At 42.8% G+C, this 18050-nt stretch overlaps 1 protein-coding gene across 2 annotated transcripts in view; it reads left to right on the top strand.

Annotated features, from left to right (window-relative positions):
- TAF2 (TATA-box binding protein associated factor 2) overlaps positions 1-18050 on the top strand; it is a 70830-nt gene that overhangs the window by 35594 nt on the left and 17186 nt on the right. For both annotated transcript variants that reach the window (XM_054985122.1, XM_054985121.1), the window contains 9 exons: positions 1363-1503; positions 2905-3015; positions 4291-4484; positions 5426-5565; positions 7300-7369; positions 8278-8387; positions 16091-16320; positions 17112-17264; positions 17887-17992. In XM_054985122.1, coding sequence (XP_054841097.1) covers positions 1363-1503; positions 2905-3015; positions 4291-4484; positions 5426-5565; positions 7300-7369; positions 8278-8387; positions 16091-16320; positions 17112-17264; positions 17887-17992 — 1255 coding nt within the window. The remainder of the gene's footprint in view (positions 1-1362; positions 1504-2904; positions 3016-4290; positions 4485-5425; positions 5566-7299; positions 7370-8277; positions 8388-16090; positions 16321-17111; positions 17265-17886; positions 17993-18050) is intronic.

Genomic DNA, 18050 nt, shown 5'->3' with positions numbered 1-18050 from the left:
TGTCTTTACTGACAAATGCAATGCGCATTAATTTCTGCAAACCTTTACTATTCTGTAAAGTAGAATTTCTAAATCGAGGTTGTTTGGACAAGCTCTGTCTCTGATGTGCCCATTGTTAACTTTGCTTTGCTGCTTCATCTGCTCTAGAGCATAACTTAAACCTAGACGAAATTCTGAATTGTCTCTTTCTCTTCGGGTGGTCTTGTACTTCCAGGGTGGCTGAGGCATGTTTGAAAGCTGCATTGAGGTTATTGGCAGGGTAAAATGAGAAAATTGGTAATGCTAATGACTTTTCAGTGATGGGCTTCTGTAAACCCTGAATATGTAGCTTACCAACTTTTTAAAAAATCTGACTGAAATGTAAATTGTGGCGGTGAAGGGAACAAGTAAAGCCAGGTATTGATTGTGGGAAGATAATTAGTTGCAGATGTCCTATAAATACAGACTGTTTCCACATGCTATAGTTTCAATTTATAGAAGCTGTGGTGATGAGAGGCTGTCTGGTTTTTAGGTAGCACTTTCATTTTAAGTAGTGGTTCTGAAACGGTGCTCCCTGGGGTTCCTCAGAAAATTATCAGGTTTCCGCGATGCAATGGCAGAAATGCTGTTCAGCAAATGGTGGTTATCCACCATTACTTGTCCTTCCTCGCAATACTCAGACCTTGGATAATATGATGAAGAAAGGGGGCTACAAAGGGAGAGGACATTGCGGTAAAAAAGGAAGTGGCGCATGCGATTAACACTGTAATGTACTGTAATGTTATCCCTTATAGAAGTAGTCTCTTGTTCTGTTCCATTGTACTTCCCGTCGAATCCTTTTGTAAAAACGCACTCCTGAACATTTCTGTTTTGCACATTCTGCGAGAGGATGTGTGGGCCCTTCCATTACCACCCCAGGCAGGCCAGGTTACAAGGTGAAGCAAGCAGAACTGGCGCCTTGAGAGAGCTTTGTTCAAATGGCCGAAGGTGTTGTAGAGGGGCATAGCAGGAGAGGCGGCCCCACAGGTATGTGGGCCATTAAGCACATTGTAGGTGATGATCAGAACTCTGAACTGAACCCGGTAACCCCTCATGGGGTGTCTACAGAATTAGTGCACGCGCTAGACTGGGCCTTAGAATTCTCTAAAGCACATGCAAATTCCATAGCAGTTATGCAGGAACTCCCCATCAGACAAGTGGAGGGTAGAAAACTTTGCAAGCCAGTGATTTAAAACTCCCACCTATTCAACGGTTGTAGATTTTGTTTGCTTGCTGCAGATTCCCCACCCCCTTTCGGTAAGTAAATTTGATTAAGGGATGGAAACTGTGTAAGCAGCACTCAGTCAGTATTACTGCGGCTTCTCTTTCTCCCTAATCATCTAGATCGCCAATTTCATGGTGAGCACATGGACGGGGCCGCCAGCTATGAAGTCTCTCTTCACCCGCATGTTCTGCTGTAAAAGTTGCCCCAACATTGTGAAAACCAACAACTTCATGAACTTCCAGAGTTACTTCCTTCAAAAGGTAAAGGTGTATTTGTCATCACTTTTTCCTACGTGTGTTAACTTCCTGTAGCAGAATTGGATTCAGCGGTGGGGTTGGAAGATTTGCACCACTCTTTTGGAGACTGGTAAATCTGTGGTTTGCCCACACAGCAAGTTCTGTGTACCGTTCTGAATAGAGATGTAAAATTTCCAGAAATTTTGAAGCCTCAGAGGGGGAAAAATTGAGGAAAAAAAATGACACTTGAGGGGGAAACTGAGAAATATGCAATACTTACTATCCTATCAAACCTAAACTGATTTTACTATTTAAATAACGTAAAACATAGAGTCAGGGCTTTTTTTCAGTGGGAAGGCGGTGGAACGGAGTTCCGGCACCTCTTAAAAATGGTCACATGGCCGGTGGCCCCAGTGGCTCCAGACAGAGGGCAATCTAAACTCCCCTCTGTCTGGAGATCAGGGGGCGGGGCCACCGGCCATGTGACCATTTTCGCCGAGGGCAATTTAAACTTTAAAAAACTCCCTCCTTGTTCCAGCTGACCCAAAGTGACGTCATTGTGCAGTCCTGAGTTCCACCACCTCTTTTCCCAGAAAAAAAGCCCGGCATACAGTCCGTAACTTACTATATAAAATTGTACTATATAATAATGTATTGTAATTAAATACATTGTAGCATATTCATGTTTCCAGAATTATTTACGTTTAACAGAAGTCTTTAAAAATGTTGTATATGACTACAGTGTTTCAGTGCTGCTCCAAATTTCTCAGTTTCTGCATCTGAAAAATTGAGAAAGTCCTGAACCTTTTCATGCTATATATTGTGAGTGTAAAAAAAAATCCTCGTCTTAAGCACTTTCCCCATTCTGAAAGAGAAAATATTTCAGGTTTCGGCTCTGTATGTCCGTGAGCTTTCTGGGGACATTTGTTGGAGACCTGGCACTGGTCTTGCTTAGCTGATCTAGTATCACATTTTTATTATGAGGGCTCGGCCTCTCCAGATGATGATCCTGAATCTCAGGAAATTATTGGTTATCATTGCCTTGTATGAAGCTGGCACTGCTGTCAGAGAGGCTATCCAGTATTGATTTATTTACTTTATACCCTGCCTTTCTCCCCAATGGGGAGCTGCTCACATTGTCCTCCTCTCCTCTGTTTTATCCTCACAACATCCCTGGAGGTAGGTTAGGCGGAGAGAGTGTGACTGGCCCAACGTCACCCTGTGAGCTTCCATGGCAGAGGGTGGTTCGAACCTGGGCCACCCAGATCCTAGTCTAACCCTCTAACCACTATGCAAGCTAGCCCAGTAGATTTGAAAGACGGAACTTCACTCTGTTCGGTATCAAGGTAGAAGTGATTTTTCACAAGCTAGTTCTGATTAAATGTTTCAGTTATTTCATCATTAATGTGTTAATCCTTTTCACAGACAATGCCCGTTGCAATGGCTTTGCTGAGAGATGTTCATAATCTGTGTCCTAAAGAGGTTTTAACATTCATTTTAGACCTAATCAAGTACAACGACAACAGAAAAAACAAGGTAAAAAGCTTGCTTTGAAATATTCATGATCTCACTGTTTGGTGTGCAAAGGACAAACTTCCTGAGATCACCGTGTGTTTATGAAATCATGACATGTTCGTAGGTCCTGTCTTAAACATGTAACTCAGCAATAGGTGGGTGTGTCTGTTTACAGATTTTAAACATTGTAAAGTCCTGTGAGGATTGCTTTTCTGTTTTCTTCACCTCCCCGAAGTGGAGCCTAATTCATATGCTACAAGAGCAGCTCACTTGACATATTCCAGCTTGCCCATTAAGATCTGTTCCCAAGCTCTGCTTTCTGTGTCCAGGTAGTGGGAAAGGAAGTGCTGCTCAGCAGATTGGTTTCTGAATTCATGTGCCAGAACACACCGTAATGAATACCAATGGTGATTTATAAACCATAGTTTTGAAACTCCAGTTTTGATGCCAGCCAGGAAGTCCAAATTTGTCTGACTGCATGGATTTGGATGACACAATTATCTGGGGTTTGATCAGACCACAACTTACTCTGATGTCTAAACGCTGCTTTCCAGTACATATGGTCTGTGCACACACACTCACCCAGCATTTTATTTGAATATGTTTCTTCCTACATAATCCCACCTGTTCACATGGTTTTTACATTGTTGCATTATGGAGCCTTTTGGGGTGGAACCATGATAAACCAGCAGTGGTACCGATACAGTAATGAAAAATTTGGACTTAAGTATATTATTTACATCCGGGGTCCTCAACTTTTTTGATCCTGTGGGCACCATTGAAATTCTGTCACGGGGTGTTTGCAACCTCAAAATGGCCACCCCAGGAGGCTGAGCTAGCCACACACACAGAGGAAGCCCAAATGCAGGGGACAAGAGGAGTAATTAAAAAAAAATACACTGGAAGAGTAGGAAGAGAATAAAATCTATGGTTGCAGCTGCTGCCAAAACATTATTTTACTCTGCACAGCCAATCAGAAGCCCTGCTGGGCAGGAGACCCACCTGTCCACACCACTTCTGAAAACATTTGGTGAGTGCTAGGAAAGGCATCAGCAGGCACCATGGTGTCTACAGGCACCACCTTGGGGACACTTGGTTTACATCCATGGCTGTAGCTCATTTACACAAATACATGTCCCTTTGAAGACAAAGGGATTTCCTAATGCCTATCAGATGGCAGTGTCAGATCTTTGTATGGAAACAAACTCAGTGGAATGTGCCTTTCGAGAGATTCTCTCTTTTATAGTGCCCCACTCTGCATTGTTTGTTGGTTTATGTTTTGGTCTTTGACTTTAGTTTTCAGACAACTATTACAGAGCTGAACTGATAGATGCCCTAGCAAACTCTGTAACCCCTGCTGTCAGTGTGAACAACGAAGCTCGGACACTAGATAATTTAAACCCAGATGTTCGCCTCATTCTTGAAGAAATTACCAGGTTCTTAAATATGGAAAAGCTACTACCCAGTTACAGGCACACCATTACAGTCAGGTATGATTCAATAACATTGTGAACTGTTGCAATCATCAGTCTAGTAAACTTCATCTTTGTAATTCGGATCTTATTAAACCATGATGCTTCGTTCTGATCTTGCAGACTGTACCTTTTAATTACTTTCCCAGTTATATTAAACACACACACACACACACACAAAAGCTAGAAGATAAATGGGAGATTGACTGTGCACTTCGGAAGTCCTGTTAAAAACATTGCAAAGAGTGTGAGGAAAAGCACATCATTAGATATTTTTAAAACCAGAGCAGCTGGTGGAATTGAAACTACAAGCTTTTGGACTTGCACAACAAAAGAAGGAAAAATCTGCAGTTAACGGAAGCTTGGCATTGAAGAATGAAGTGTGTATTCTGCATCAGATGTTTACAGTTGTCCGTGGGGAACAAGGGCAACAATAGCAGAATACCATGTGGGAGGTAAAGGGAAGGGAGCTGCAAGTGGACTACATCCATACATAGTTGAATATTCTGGTATCGTTGCACTGTAGCAGTTCATAGCAGGATTCTCCTGTTTGGACCAGTTGATGCAAGTGCAAATTACTTCTATAGTGTAATGATAGCGCATTATCCAATGATGTGCAGATGCAGCCCAGAATGAACTAGATGGTTTACCTGTATTTTACTTACGTTGGATCTCTTCACTTAATATATTGCACTTAGTATGTTGTATACCTAAATGGTCTCATGTTTCGCTCTGTAGAAACTGGAGAAACTTTAGGAAATAAAGAGCAATCTCTTTTTAATTAAAATTTCACTATAGCAAGATTCTGAAAGTTATCATATAGCTTAGGTGCAATTTAGCAAACTGATGTGTAAATCCTTGTCAAAATGCCGAACTGAATTTTTCCCCCTGTGATTGGACACTCAGAATTCTCAAGCAGAACTTTTTTCTTCGCCTTTCTCCCTTCTCTCAAATACTAGCTGCCTGAATGCTATTCGTATACTGCAGAAGAACGGGCACGTCCCAAGCGATCCTGCTGTCTTTAAGTCATATGCAGAATATGGGCACTTTGTGGATATCCGAATAGCAGCCTTGGAGGCAGTTGTAGACTATACAAAAGGTAATTTTTTTTTAACCATTCAGTTAATCATAGTAGGCATTACTTATATTTCCTTGTAACGTATGTATAATTGTTGGTTTCCGACTTGTGACCCCATTCTTTGAATGCTCCATCGCACATTAGAGAGATCCCAGAACAGAACCCAGGATGGGAACAGACTTGATTCTTAATGCCTGGGAATCACCAGGGGGTAGGAGGCAGAAGTTGTTCAGTCCTCACTATAATGGCATTCCTGAGCACATCCTGTCTCTATATACTTTGCAAGGGCAAAACTAGATGATATAACATATGTGAGTCCACCATAAGGATTCACAGCAATCTTGCAGCTGCAGTTTCCTGGTGGGAACTCCATTTATAAGTGTTTTGGGGCCTGATTCAGATTAGAACAACAGTGTGAGTAGAGGACGGGCTCCTGCCCACTCATGCTGTTTTCCCAAACTGAACGGGGCCCCCACAGAATTTTTAAAGGGAGTTCCCACCGAGAAATTGCATCTGCAATATGGCTGCGAGTCCCTGTGGTGGGCTTGCAAACATTGCAATGTATAGTTTGACTCTTAAGTGAATGGCTATAGCAGGACAAGGCCCCTCTCTTCACACCAACTTCCCCTTTGTCTCAAATTTTACAGGTCTCTTAATAGTTCTTAAAAATTGTAGTGTTATATCACACGTTTTACGTGGTTTTTAACTCTTCTCCATTTAAACAAAACACTTTTAAACAATCCAGTAATAAGATTATATAGGCCCTGACTGAGTCTCAGTTTAAGTGGGAGATCACTGTAGAATCCTTTTAAAAAAATGAAATTTAATAACAGAAGCAAACATGGTAGTTGTAAGGTAGAACAGAAGAGCAGTATGAAAATGGGAGCACCTCCTTATCTTAATTTCATCAACGTAAAGCAGCTTCTCTGCTGTTAAGGGTGAGATTTGACAAGCTTGGAATCATTTAGGCCACCCAATATCTGGCCTGTGCAGAGGCAAGAAACTAGAACGGCCATTGCTCTGGGGAAGGGATTTCCAGTAGCAGTCAAGGATGTATTTCTTCATACTGACTTAAAAGCATAGAACGATCAAGTTTACCTTGCTTTTATGGGCCTGTGTGTTCAGGATCTCCCCACAAAGATAGGGGGGAAAGGAGGTAGCACCTGTAGTGTGCATACTAATCCACGCATGAAAGGCTTTTGCTTAAGAGCTCCATATGTGGGAGAGCTCTAGGGAGCTTTAGCTTGGTGCTTTGTGAGCCCAAGTACACACACAGCTTGATGTACAGACAGCTGTCTCTGTATCAGAATGGAGACTTTCACTTTCTGCGTTGATGTGCCTGTGAAAGAACCCCATGAGTCTTCCACAAACATTGGCATGTTGGGGCAGATTCTGCAGTTATTCATAAAGGATGTTTTGTGCAGGGTGTTGTTCAGGTCCCTTGCTTCTTACCACTGTGGTGTGTGAGCTGAGACTGTGTCCTAAACCATGCCCTCTCTCCTATGGCTTGCATTGCAAGGTAGGGGGTGTGGGGTCCGACCGACTTTTCTGGCTCCTTTTGACAACCAAAAAGGTGATGCCTGAGGGACCCATGTTGACAAAAGCCATGAGGGGCCAGAAGTGCTGCAAGGTGAGGAAATCTCATGAGATTAAGAGGAAAAGTTGGCCGGGTCTATCTCAGGTTTCTGACCCCTTCCAGCTTCTTGCTTTTGAGACGGCCGTCTTGTTCAGTGTGTCCTGCATTCTCTGTTTAAGTTGACAGGAGCTATGAGGAATTACAGTGGCTGCTGAATATGGTTCAGAATGACCCTGTGCCCTACATAAGGTTAGTCCTCTTAACGGGTGGACAAAGTTCTGCATTTGTCACTTACTTCTGTTTATTTTTAACAGTACTTCTGATTGATCTTACAAAGATTTTCCAGTAAACCATTTTGAATAATCTGCATAAAATATCTCTGCTTTAAAAAAAATTACAAACATTGCACGGAGTTGTTACCGCCTGAGTCAACAGAATAGTTTGTGTCCAGAGCTGACAGTCATTTGTAGTTGCTGAACAAGAGGGCAGCACTCTTCCACTTCCCTAAGGGAAAAGAGAAACCCCAAGACGGTTGAGAGTTTAGAGAGGTTCGGGTGCTTATCCTAACAGCTGCTCCCTACCTCCCATAAGGAGGCCTTCATCACACACTTAAGTATTTTGGCCATAGAGAGGAATTTCTTTAAAACTTTTTTTTCCTTTCAAAAGAATCCACAGTAGTCCCAGTGTATCGGAGCAGAGTGGATATCATTATGCTGAGAAGCCAAGAAAAGTGTAAACTGGTTTCTAGTTTGTAGGGGGACAAAGGTTATAAATGACACATTTGTAGATGAACATCGTGCCCTGTTGTTTTAATGTTTGCCCATGTGAGTCAGCACCCCTGTTGACCTGGCTAATAGCAGCCTTTGAACACTGCAGTCTCTTTTCAGATTTTTCCCCTCTTGGTTTCTTTTCTTGTTGCCACTGATCACTACTGCCCCAGGATTCTTCTCTGAAATGGCAACTTGATGTATTTTTAGAATCCCATACAAGTACAAGAGGTTCTCTTTCCTAAGAGGTTGTGAGCGCTGAAGGACAGATTTGACTTTTATATAAGCCCTTTGTAATCCTCATAAAGAAGTATGAAGCTGAGAAAAGATAGGAGAAATGGAAAGTTTGTGTTTATATGAATTAAGAAGTTGATGCTTGTTGTTTTTTAGACATAAGATCTTGAACATGTTGACAAAGAACCCACCGTTTACCAAGAACATGGAGTCTCCTTTGTGCAATGAAGCTCTAGTGGATCAACTCTGGAAACTTATGAATTCAGGTTAAACATTTTCCTATTTTTAGGAACATTTTTCAGATTAGCATATAACCTGATCTTTTCCATGCTTGCTTGTAACTAACTTCCACTGAATTCAACAGGGCTTATTCATTTATTATTCTGCAATATCACCCTACCTTTTTTCATCACGGAATTCAGAGCAGCATAAGCAGACTGCCAGGCTTTCTGTTATCCAAACACTGACCAAATCCAGACCTGTGTAGCTTTAACCAGGTTGCTGCCTTCCTACCTTGGCTTACTCCCAAGTAAGTGTGCATTAACAGGTGCAGGTCACTGGGTACACGTTATGACCACCTTGAAACCATGTTGTTGTGTCTGGTTCTGGTTTACTGCCTACTTGAGACCCACATGCCTGAAGAACTGCCTCGCCCTGTCTCAACCTGCATGCCACTCAAAATCCTTTGCATTGATGCTGTTTTGTCGCTCTCTTGCACCACTGGGTTTACTCTTTTCTGGCGCTTTCATACTGGTCTGCTGATGTTGCAGCTGTTCTTTGGAATACCTGTGAAGTGTCTTCACTGCTCAGGTTTTGCAAATTTGAGATTACGCTTGATAAAGGTGCTCTTGCTTTTTGTGATTTTGTTTGTTCCTTGTTTGGGATCCAGTGGCTCTGGATTGTCTGATTTGCAGCACTGCGTATTAATTATTTGATGCTTGCTTCCTGTGATGGAATGTTTTGTGTTGATCTGCCTTTTAATTTTATTATCAGCTGCTTCAGATATGAAGAAGTAGCAGATATAAATATTTTAACTCCTTTTATACTGTTACAATCTTGCTTTCTAAAGCCTACATTATATGAAATTCTTTGGATATCACATTCACTCCTTGTAGAATTAACCTGACATATAAGGTTTTCTGTTTAGTGAGAGCTGGATTAGTCAGTGTACTGTATGCTTTGTGAGTTTGTGAATATAGTTTGCTTCTGTTCATCCCTGTCATGGGCTTGCCTCAGCATTCTGTTATGTTTGGAAATTAATTTATTGTGGGGCACCAGAGGAGGGGTTTAGTTTCTGGTTGTGAAGAAATTTTAAATTTTGGCATCTGCCTTAAAAGCAGGAAACTCAAAGCTGATCTAAACCTCAGTCACAGAGTTGGTACCGAGTCGGCCCACAAAGTTGGTACAGTCTTCCTGCATGACTGTACCATTGCAGTCAGTAGACTACACGGGCAGCTGCTTCCCCAGGATGCTGTTGTTTTAGTCTCACAGTATAATAGTAATGAACATTTCACCTTCTGAAGCCCTTTCAGAAAGAATGGGAAAGATTACTGCATGCATATGTATTGCAACTCACATTTGATACTGTAGTTGACAGTACCTACCTTCCTTGTGTGTGTGTGTGTGTGTGTGTGTGTGTGTGTGTGTTGTGTGTGTGTGTGTGTGGTGCCCTCAAGTCACAGTTGACTTATGGCAACCCCTGGTGGGCTTTTCATGGCAAGAAACTATCAGAGGTGGTTTGCCGTTGCCTGCCTCTGCAACCCTTGTCTTCATTGGAGGTCTCTTATCCAATCACTAACCTAGGCCAACCCTGCTTAGCTTCTGGGATCTGATGAGCTCAGGCTTACCTGGGCTATCCAGGTCAGGGCACCTACCTTCCTTCCTTTGCTAATTTTATCTTCCCTTTGTACCTACCTTTTCAGCTCTTGCCTACAAAAGCTCATGTCCCAGTAAGCCTGTTGGTTTTTAAGGTGCTATCCACTCAAAGGTAAAAGCATGGGTTCAGCAATGCTTTGATAACATTTAATTAAATTTAATCATTGCAAATAATATATTACTACCTTTTTATGCCCTCGCAGCTTATTGTTACAACAATCTGGGAGTAGTATGTCAGGCATCCCACTGGCGGTTGCCATGCAGTTATGCCCAAATCTATCACGTTTCCTTTGAGGTTATTTATTATTTATTTTTAAATTATTTTTATTTCAATTATTAACAAAACTGTTTACAGTATGAAATACAACATTGGTAAATCGTTAAAAACTACATAACAGAGAAAGGTAAAACATGGAAAGACAAATTCAAGTTGAATGATCTGATATATTTTGAATTATAGATTCAGGATTGTTTGGTATATTTTATTGGGAAGATATAGATTTTCTTTAGAAATGTATTCAAAAAAGGGAGGTTATTTATTTTAACTCACATCAGTCAAACCAGAGCCATTGAAAACTGGAAGAGCCTATCTATCTTTGATACTTTTGGAAGTTTTTGGTTAAAACAGAAGTTAAAAATAACGAACTCTGTCAAGTGTTTGTAATGAACAATGAACTATAGCAGAGCCATTTTTCCTACGCTAGTTATTCTTTTTCAAAGGTGCTCGATTTTGCAGGGAAGATCTTTGAGTGCGATGCTTGTTGGTCTGTTGCTGGAAACATCCGGATGTGTTTTTCTACAGGGGGTCCCTCCATAGCCAGAAAATATTTTACCAGAATCTACCTTCAATTACTATTCATCTTTTCCCCCCATAACAGACCACTGAGGTTTAAAAAATGTTCTTCAAAAATTGGCACATTGCTTGTAGTGCTTAGATGTGTTCTTCTAGGGATGGTGAGAGCCATGTGCTCTTATGCATCATTATTTTTAGAGTTTGGCAGTTTACAGCTGCATTTCAACAGTGGGACGCCAGTGGGGGACCTGCTTCACTTAATTTTTTTGGAAAGGTTTACCAGATGTCAAGCTCAGGAAGTAAACAGTTTGGATCTGGCCGCCAGAGAATTTGTGATGTGTCTGTTCTCTTTTTCAAGCAGTTTTAGTGTACAGAGTTAGCCTTTAACTCGTTGACCTTGTTGTAACAAAAAAAAAGCGATAGTAAAAGATACGTTCTCTTCTTGGTATTTTTTGTGTGTTAACCACATAAATCTCTGAATCCTGTAGACCTTTTGCCCGAGTTCTGCTTACTGTAAAGAGCAACTGCAGAGTCCCAGAATGCCAGTAAACCACCCCACCCCTCCGAGTGTAATGCTTTGTCACTTATTAATGCCCATGCAAAGGAAGATGTTTTTATGGCAGCTGTTGCAACTTCAGGAGAATGTCAGCTGCTAGTATCTAGGAAGGTAAAGCTAGTGAATTTGCAATGTTTAATACTTGCATAAATAGTCAATCACACTTAGATTTTTAAATGTTTACAGAATGTCTGCTTAAATAGCGGTGAAAGTGTTCACTAGTCTGTTGTTAGAAAGCTTAAAATGATAGCACCTGTTATGTTAGTTGTAATAAAATTTCCTCCAAAACTCTGGTTATCCTAGCTGTAGAAACCAGTGCACATTTCATGGCTGAGCAACTTGCAAAAGAGAGGGGCGGGAGAATCTCTAGTCTGTATGGCCTTCAAGATGTGTTCAAGTTTGGATGATAAGAGCGGCTGAGCTTCATTTCATTGTGTTTTCCCAGATGTTCCAAAAAGTCTTATCAGAGCAAGGGGGGGGGCTGCATCTCCACAGACACTGTCATATGCTATGGGTTCTCGTGACAGTTATATCCTACAGAAGCTTGTCTTGTAACTTTCCTCTTTTTTTTTTTTAAAGGCCATGTGCCTTTTACCTTGTTTACTGGTTGAATCTCTTTCCCATCTGGGAACTGGCCACTCAATGAACCCTTGAACTACTGGGCTCTGGTATCATTTATAGCATGCTTTCACACATCACAGAATATCTCTGTTTTAGCTATCCACATGATAAATATGAGCAGGGCTTTTTTCTGGGAAAAGAGGTGGTGGAACTCAGTGGGTTGTCAGCACAGGGGGCAACTCTTGGCGGGAGGCAGTGCCCCTGGTACCACATGTTCACGCGCAAAGTGCATGCGTGCTGCCAGAGCCAATGACGTCACTTTGGGTCAGCTGGAACAAGGGGGGAGTTTTTAAAAGTTTAAATCGCCCTCAGCGAAAATGGTCACATGGCTGGTGGCCCCACCCCCTGATCTCCAGACAGAGGGGGGTTTAGATTGCCCTCCGCGCCGCTGAGGGCAATCTAAACCCCGCTCTGTCTGGAGATCGGGGCGGGGCCACCAGCCATGTGACCATTTTCAAGAGGCTCCGGAACTCTGTTCCACCGTGTCCCAGCTGAAAAAAAGCCCTGAATATAGGGCTGATGTGGCCCAGTTCTGTGCCATTTGTAGGCATTGTTACTTGAAATACTGAGCAAGCTAAGACACCTCTCCATATCGGATAATGGAACTGACCCTCTGAAGCAGCTACCTCTTTCCATCTACGCTGGCCGCCTGCTCTGCAGTCATGGCTGAAAGTCAGCTAGAGCAGTGACCCGTGCCAGGTGCCGACTGCCTCACTGCCCCCTGCAGAACAATTCCAAGTGATTACTTGTGATGGTAAAAGCAGCAGCAGCAGCAGCTTCTCTGGCTGCTCTCTGTGGCTGCTGTGCGGTTATAAGTGTGCAATAGAGAAGCCAGACTAGTTCTCTCAGGGGTTTGTCTTTTAAAATACACTGGGCAGCTGTTGCTCATTCCTGTTACCAAAACCTCCTCGCCCAGGGTAGCCTAATGAGTGGAGAAGACAGGAAGGTGAAGTGAACGCCTTGCTATAGGTAGCCCAGTGATTCTTAAGATGGGGCATACAGCACTCCGGGGACAATCTTACTTTATTCATTTATTATGAAAAGATGTATGCCACCTCTCTAGAACCTGTGACAAGAAGCTGTACAGGGAATGGCTGGTGATAGCAGCCCTCACAGCAGTGGCAGGGAGGTGGCATACATTGCATGGGCAGCCGTATTTCTCTGCTTAACAAAGAACGCATGCATTCTGTACATAACAAAGAAAGGCTCTGCACATCTCTTGTGTGGGATCCTCAGAAACCTGGAGGTTATCCCTCTTAAAGGTGTCTTTGCAAATGAATAGCCCAGAGTTATAAACAACCTGATTTATTAAAATGCGCAACGTTGCCCGTAAAATCACAAGGATAGTTCTCCAACTTGGTAAATTACTCTAGCTTCAGAGCAGTGGGCTTACTGGGTTCTCTGCACTGCACATCACCGGTCAATTTTGTTTCATTAACTGCAGTAACAGGAAAAGAGACCCCCATAGTGTGTGTTGTAAAAATGCGACTTAGAGACAGGCCCCGGTCCAGAGAACAATGTTGTGCATTTCTATGGTTTTTTAAGTGACTCCTGTGGCTTTCAAATGGTCTCCTTCTGGCCCCAAATCACAAGTTTCTTTTTAAACTTAAGGGGTTTTGTTTTGTTTTGTTTAAAAAACAAGCTTCAGTGTTGTGGCTTTGTGGTGGGGGGAGCTGCAGGTCAGGAGAGGCCAGTAAGAACAGCCAAAGCGGACAAAGGCTGTTGGGAATATCATTGTTTTAACAGGAGCCTATGGCCACACAAAGAGAATTTGGGATCTCTGTGATATATTCTGGCCTTATAAAGAATTTTAAACCCCTAATCCAGGGGTGGGCAATTGTTTTGGCTCGGGGGCCACTTTGTGGGAGCGGAGGTTAGCGGAGGGCCGCACCTTTTAAAATGATTGCATTCATTAGTTAACTTTGCATTTCAGAAAAGGTATAAACTGTATCATAAAAATCAATAAATATAAATTAAATAAAATAGTGGTAGTTTTATTCAATTTATTTATTGTGCTAATTTCATATCATCTATAGCTGCAAGCACATTTAATTTTAGAATAAGTTTAATGAGACAAATGTGCCCTATCATACTTTTCTACTGTCTTGGCGGGCCACAAAAAACTCTAGCGGGCCGCATTTGGCCCGTGGGCCGCAATTTGCCCACCCCTGCCCTAATCTATTAGCAATGTGTATGTCGTACTCTGTGGGCGACCCATGTGAAGAAGAAAGGCCAGTGGTAAAACTGCAAGCATGATCGAGCTTAAGAACGTCAGCATTGCAAATGGTAGTTTTGCATTATGGCGCGCAACCCATTGTCTCAACCTGGATTTTGGCAAGGCACGGGTTCTTCCTAATCACATTCTGAACCTTACTCCTTCCAGGCTGCCTTTTCTCCCCTGATACTTACTAGCCGTGCTGGAACAAGCAGTTTATTCTGCTGCAGGCCCTGTATACATTTGGGTCATCCTGTTCTGTGCAGTTTTCTTTATTAGGGAGATGACCTAGTTTTTTAAATCGTGGGTGGAAGGCAGGATGATCTTTTTACTTAGTTTGCAGTTGTTGGAGACTGAGATAAAAGTTGGTGAAAGTGATAATGCATCAGTAGCACAATGTATGTTACTGATTTTATTCAAAGAACATTACAAAATTAAAGAACCAAGACTATACTAAAAAATGCTGCGGTATCTTATGTCGGTCTCTGTTGGTTCAGAGAGCAGAGGAGGAGTTAGCTGTGTTAGTCTGTAGTAGCAAAATAGAAAAGAGTCCAGTAGCACCTTGAAGACTAACCAACATTACTGTAGCATCTGACGAAGAGAACTGTGATTCTCGAAAGCTTATGCTACAGTAAAGTTGGTTAGTCTTCAAGATGCTACTGGACTGTTTTCTGTTGGTTCAGTGTTTCTTTTAACTCACAGCAGCTCAGTTGTGTAGAAGACTTTCCCTTTTCCCTATGATTTTTAGACACAGGCAGAACAAAGATGAAGAGAACTCAAAAATGCAGGGGAAAGCGAGGCGAAAGCTTAGAACTGTGCTTGAAACTAGCTGGGCATGACCTTCAGATCCCATGTTTTCAAATACCACTCTCAGACTGTATCTCTCTTTGGGTCTTTGTGTGTGTGTGTGTGTGTGTGTGTCTTGATATGTATGTGGGAGTTAATGCTGCCCTTCTCTCCCTTTCTGAAATAAGCCACTCCACTTTTCAGCAGCAACCTTCTACACTACACCTGTGTCACCCCCCCCACACACACACACACACACTCTCCTATCTTTATTCCTTATATTAAAGTAATTCTGATAAGCTAAACAACGTGAACTCTGGAACACCCAATGAAGTTGATGGGCAATGAATTCAAGATAGACGAAAGGAAGTATTTCGGTAACTTTGGCAGGAGTGGTGGCCACTACCAAAAATGGCATTAAAAAGAGGATTAAACAGATTTGTGGAGGACGGGGCCATCAATGGCCAGCTGACGTGACGACGACGAAAGGGAGCCTTCATATCTAGGGGCAGTATCAGTGCTAGGAGGCAACACCACAGGAAGGTTTTGGGCCCTGGGCCCTGTTTGCTGCTGTTGTGTTGAACAGAATGCTGGACGACATGAATCAACAGTCTGATCCAGCAGGGCACCCCTTCCATTCTTATGACAAGACGAGATCATTATGAGCCAGGGCTATAATAATCAAGGTAAATCCCATTCTGTGCTGAGAAGAGCAGAATTATCTGACCAGTATGAATTATGCAAATTCTGGTGAAAACATGAAAATCCGCTCATTTCGCATGATTTATTCTAAAATTTGCTGAGCATGAGTATGCTGCAGGCTACCGAAGTCCTGCCCCAGCCACTAGAAGTCTTAAGCACATCTGAGTTTTAAGCATGCCTTCCCCGCAAACATTCAAAGCCTTATCTTCTCAGACATAAGGGCTATCACTTGCCTTGTTTGTTGACTTGTTTTAAGTGAAAGTTTTAGGTCCCAAGACACTGAAGCTTGCACCCAGTACCACATTCTGTGTTTTTTCTGCACTCTTGTGGAACTGCAGCTCACACACGGCTTGCAGTAGAACGGGTGTTAAACATTGGACAAGATAGTGTGTGAACCTTTGCTCTCCTCTTGCTTCCGTAGGTACATCTCACGACTGGCGGCTGCGGTGTGGCGCTGTTGACCTGTACTCCACCCTGTTTGGTCTCAGCAGACCTTCTTGTTTGCCACTGCCAGAACTCGGGTTGGTCCTTAACCTGAAAGAAAAGAAAGCTGTGCTGAATCCCACCATCATCCCTGAGTCGGGGTCAAGTGGCCCAGAACCTGCCAACAACCCTAACAACCTGGGACAGATAGTTGGCTTCCAAAGCACCGTGAGCAGTTCCTTGTTCTTGTCCAGCCTTCCCAGAACTCACAGTTGCCCAGTTAACCCAGGGCAGCCTCACTTCTCTTTCCTGGCCTCTCCCTCCTTATCTCATTTTCCTTCATCTTGTCCTTTGTTTGCTTATTCACAAAACAGATAATCCCTCCTTTCTGCCCAATCAGGGTCACCAAGGTGGCTAGCAATTCAAAAAACATCATAAAAACAAAAACTAAAATCCATATATAAAAATGCAGGAACAGCAATGGCCAGTGCTGTTTACAATGCCAGACAAAAAACAGTTCCACTTCCACATTCGTAATAACTTTCCTAACCCCCCCCCCCCCCATAGCTTATTCATCAAAAATTCTCAGTAGCCAGTGGCCCAGATTCCACTTGGAAGTCGATGAAATGCAAGCCATGCTAAAACAATGTAAATACGCTCTTTTTTGGCATGTCTGTAGTTCATGTTGTGGTCAGACAAGTATGTAATATACCAAACTTCGTTCCATAAGAAATGTCAGTCATTGTTCAGAATGACCTGGCTTGGCGCAAGGAGGGGTTTCTTGCGTTTAGTAGGAGGAATAGCACTTGTGCTCACTCCAAACTGTGCTTCAGGGCATTTGGAACAACTCCTGCTGCAGCTCCCCTCCTTTATTAACAGCAGCACTGGCTAAATTATCTCAAGTTCCCCAACCAATTCTTAATTGGTGTCACTATGCTGCCGATGGTGTTATGCTGCTGTGCTTGATGGTGTTTGGGGACTATCTAAGATTGATTCAAGGCTTTTTATTGGTTCCTTAGGAGGATGATCATCTTGTTAAAGAAGCAGCAGCCATACCTCCTGCTCACCAGCAGGGGTTGAAGAGGAAAGCTGACACGCCTCTGGGGTCCCCGCTGGAACCAGGCCAGATCCTTGAGAAGAGTGAAGACAGTAAAGTCAAACTCAAGATAAGGGTAAGTAAATAGCAGGCTTTGCACTTTGAGTGCTTGGGGGGTCACCTAAGGTAGCAGTCATTGCCAGGAGTGGCCAGTCAGTACCCCCCTCTTTCTTGAGCAACCTGTCCAGTCCTACAGCTGACTGATGAAAGGGATCTCAACCCCTTTTGCAATATACTCTGAGAAAGGCGGAAGGTAACAAAGTGATACCTAATACTTGATACCTCCCTGGGCAGATGCAAACCTAGCTTTCATTACACTACAGAACACCATGATAAAGAGTGACCAGGCCCCAGTGGTTGTAGCTAAGATCCCCACCCAGTTTTCCTCTGGCTGCCACATTCTTAAAAAATGCCCTGTCATACAAGTGCTGGCCCTCTTAGATGCCAGACAGCAAAATGAAAATGACCATCAAGTAATTGTTATCATCCATGCCAGATCATAAAAGTAAAATTTGCATCCCATCCTATGCAGGTTTAGGCATATCTGAGCCTGTCAGTTGCAGTATTGGGGGGTGGGAAGGGCTTGATTTGCATGTCCTCTTTGGAATAGTTTTCTATGGTCAAAGGGGGGGGGATATTTTTAAAGCACGTTAATTGGCCCTCCCTAAGCAGCTTGATATTGTTTGTTTTTGTTTTAGTTCTCAAACTCGCAAGAGGAGGAAGAGATTGATATGGACACTGTTCATGATAGTCAGGCTTTTATCTACCATCATTTGAACATGTTGGAAAGACCGTCAACACCAGGTTGGTTAAACGGGCTGCGCTCCCTCACCACCGTCGTGCTCATAAGCATCCCTGTTCC

The sequence above is a fragment of the Eublepharis macularius genome, chromosome 7 (assembly GCF_028583425.1).
Source record: "Eublepharis macularius isolate TG4126 chromosome 7, MPM_Emac_v1.0, whole genome shotgun sequence".
Classification (NCBI taxonomy): Eukaryota; Metazoa; Chordata; class Lepidosauria; order Squamata; family Eublepharidae; genus Eublepharis; species Eublepharis macularius.
This window is presented reverse-complemented; position numbering and strand designations above follow the sequence as displayed.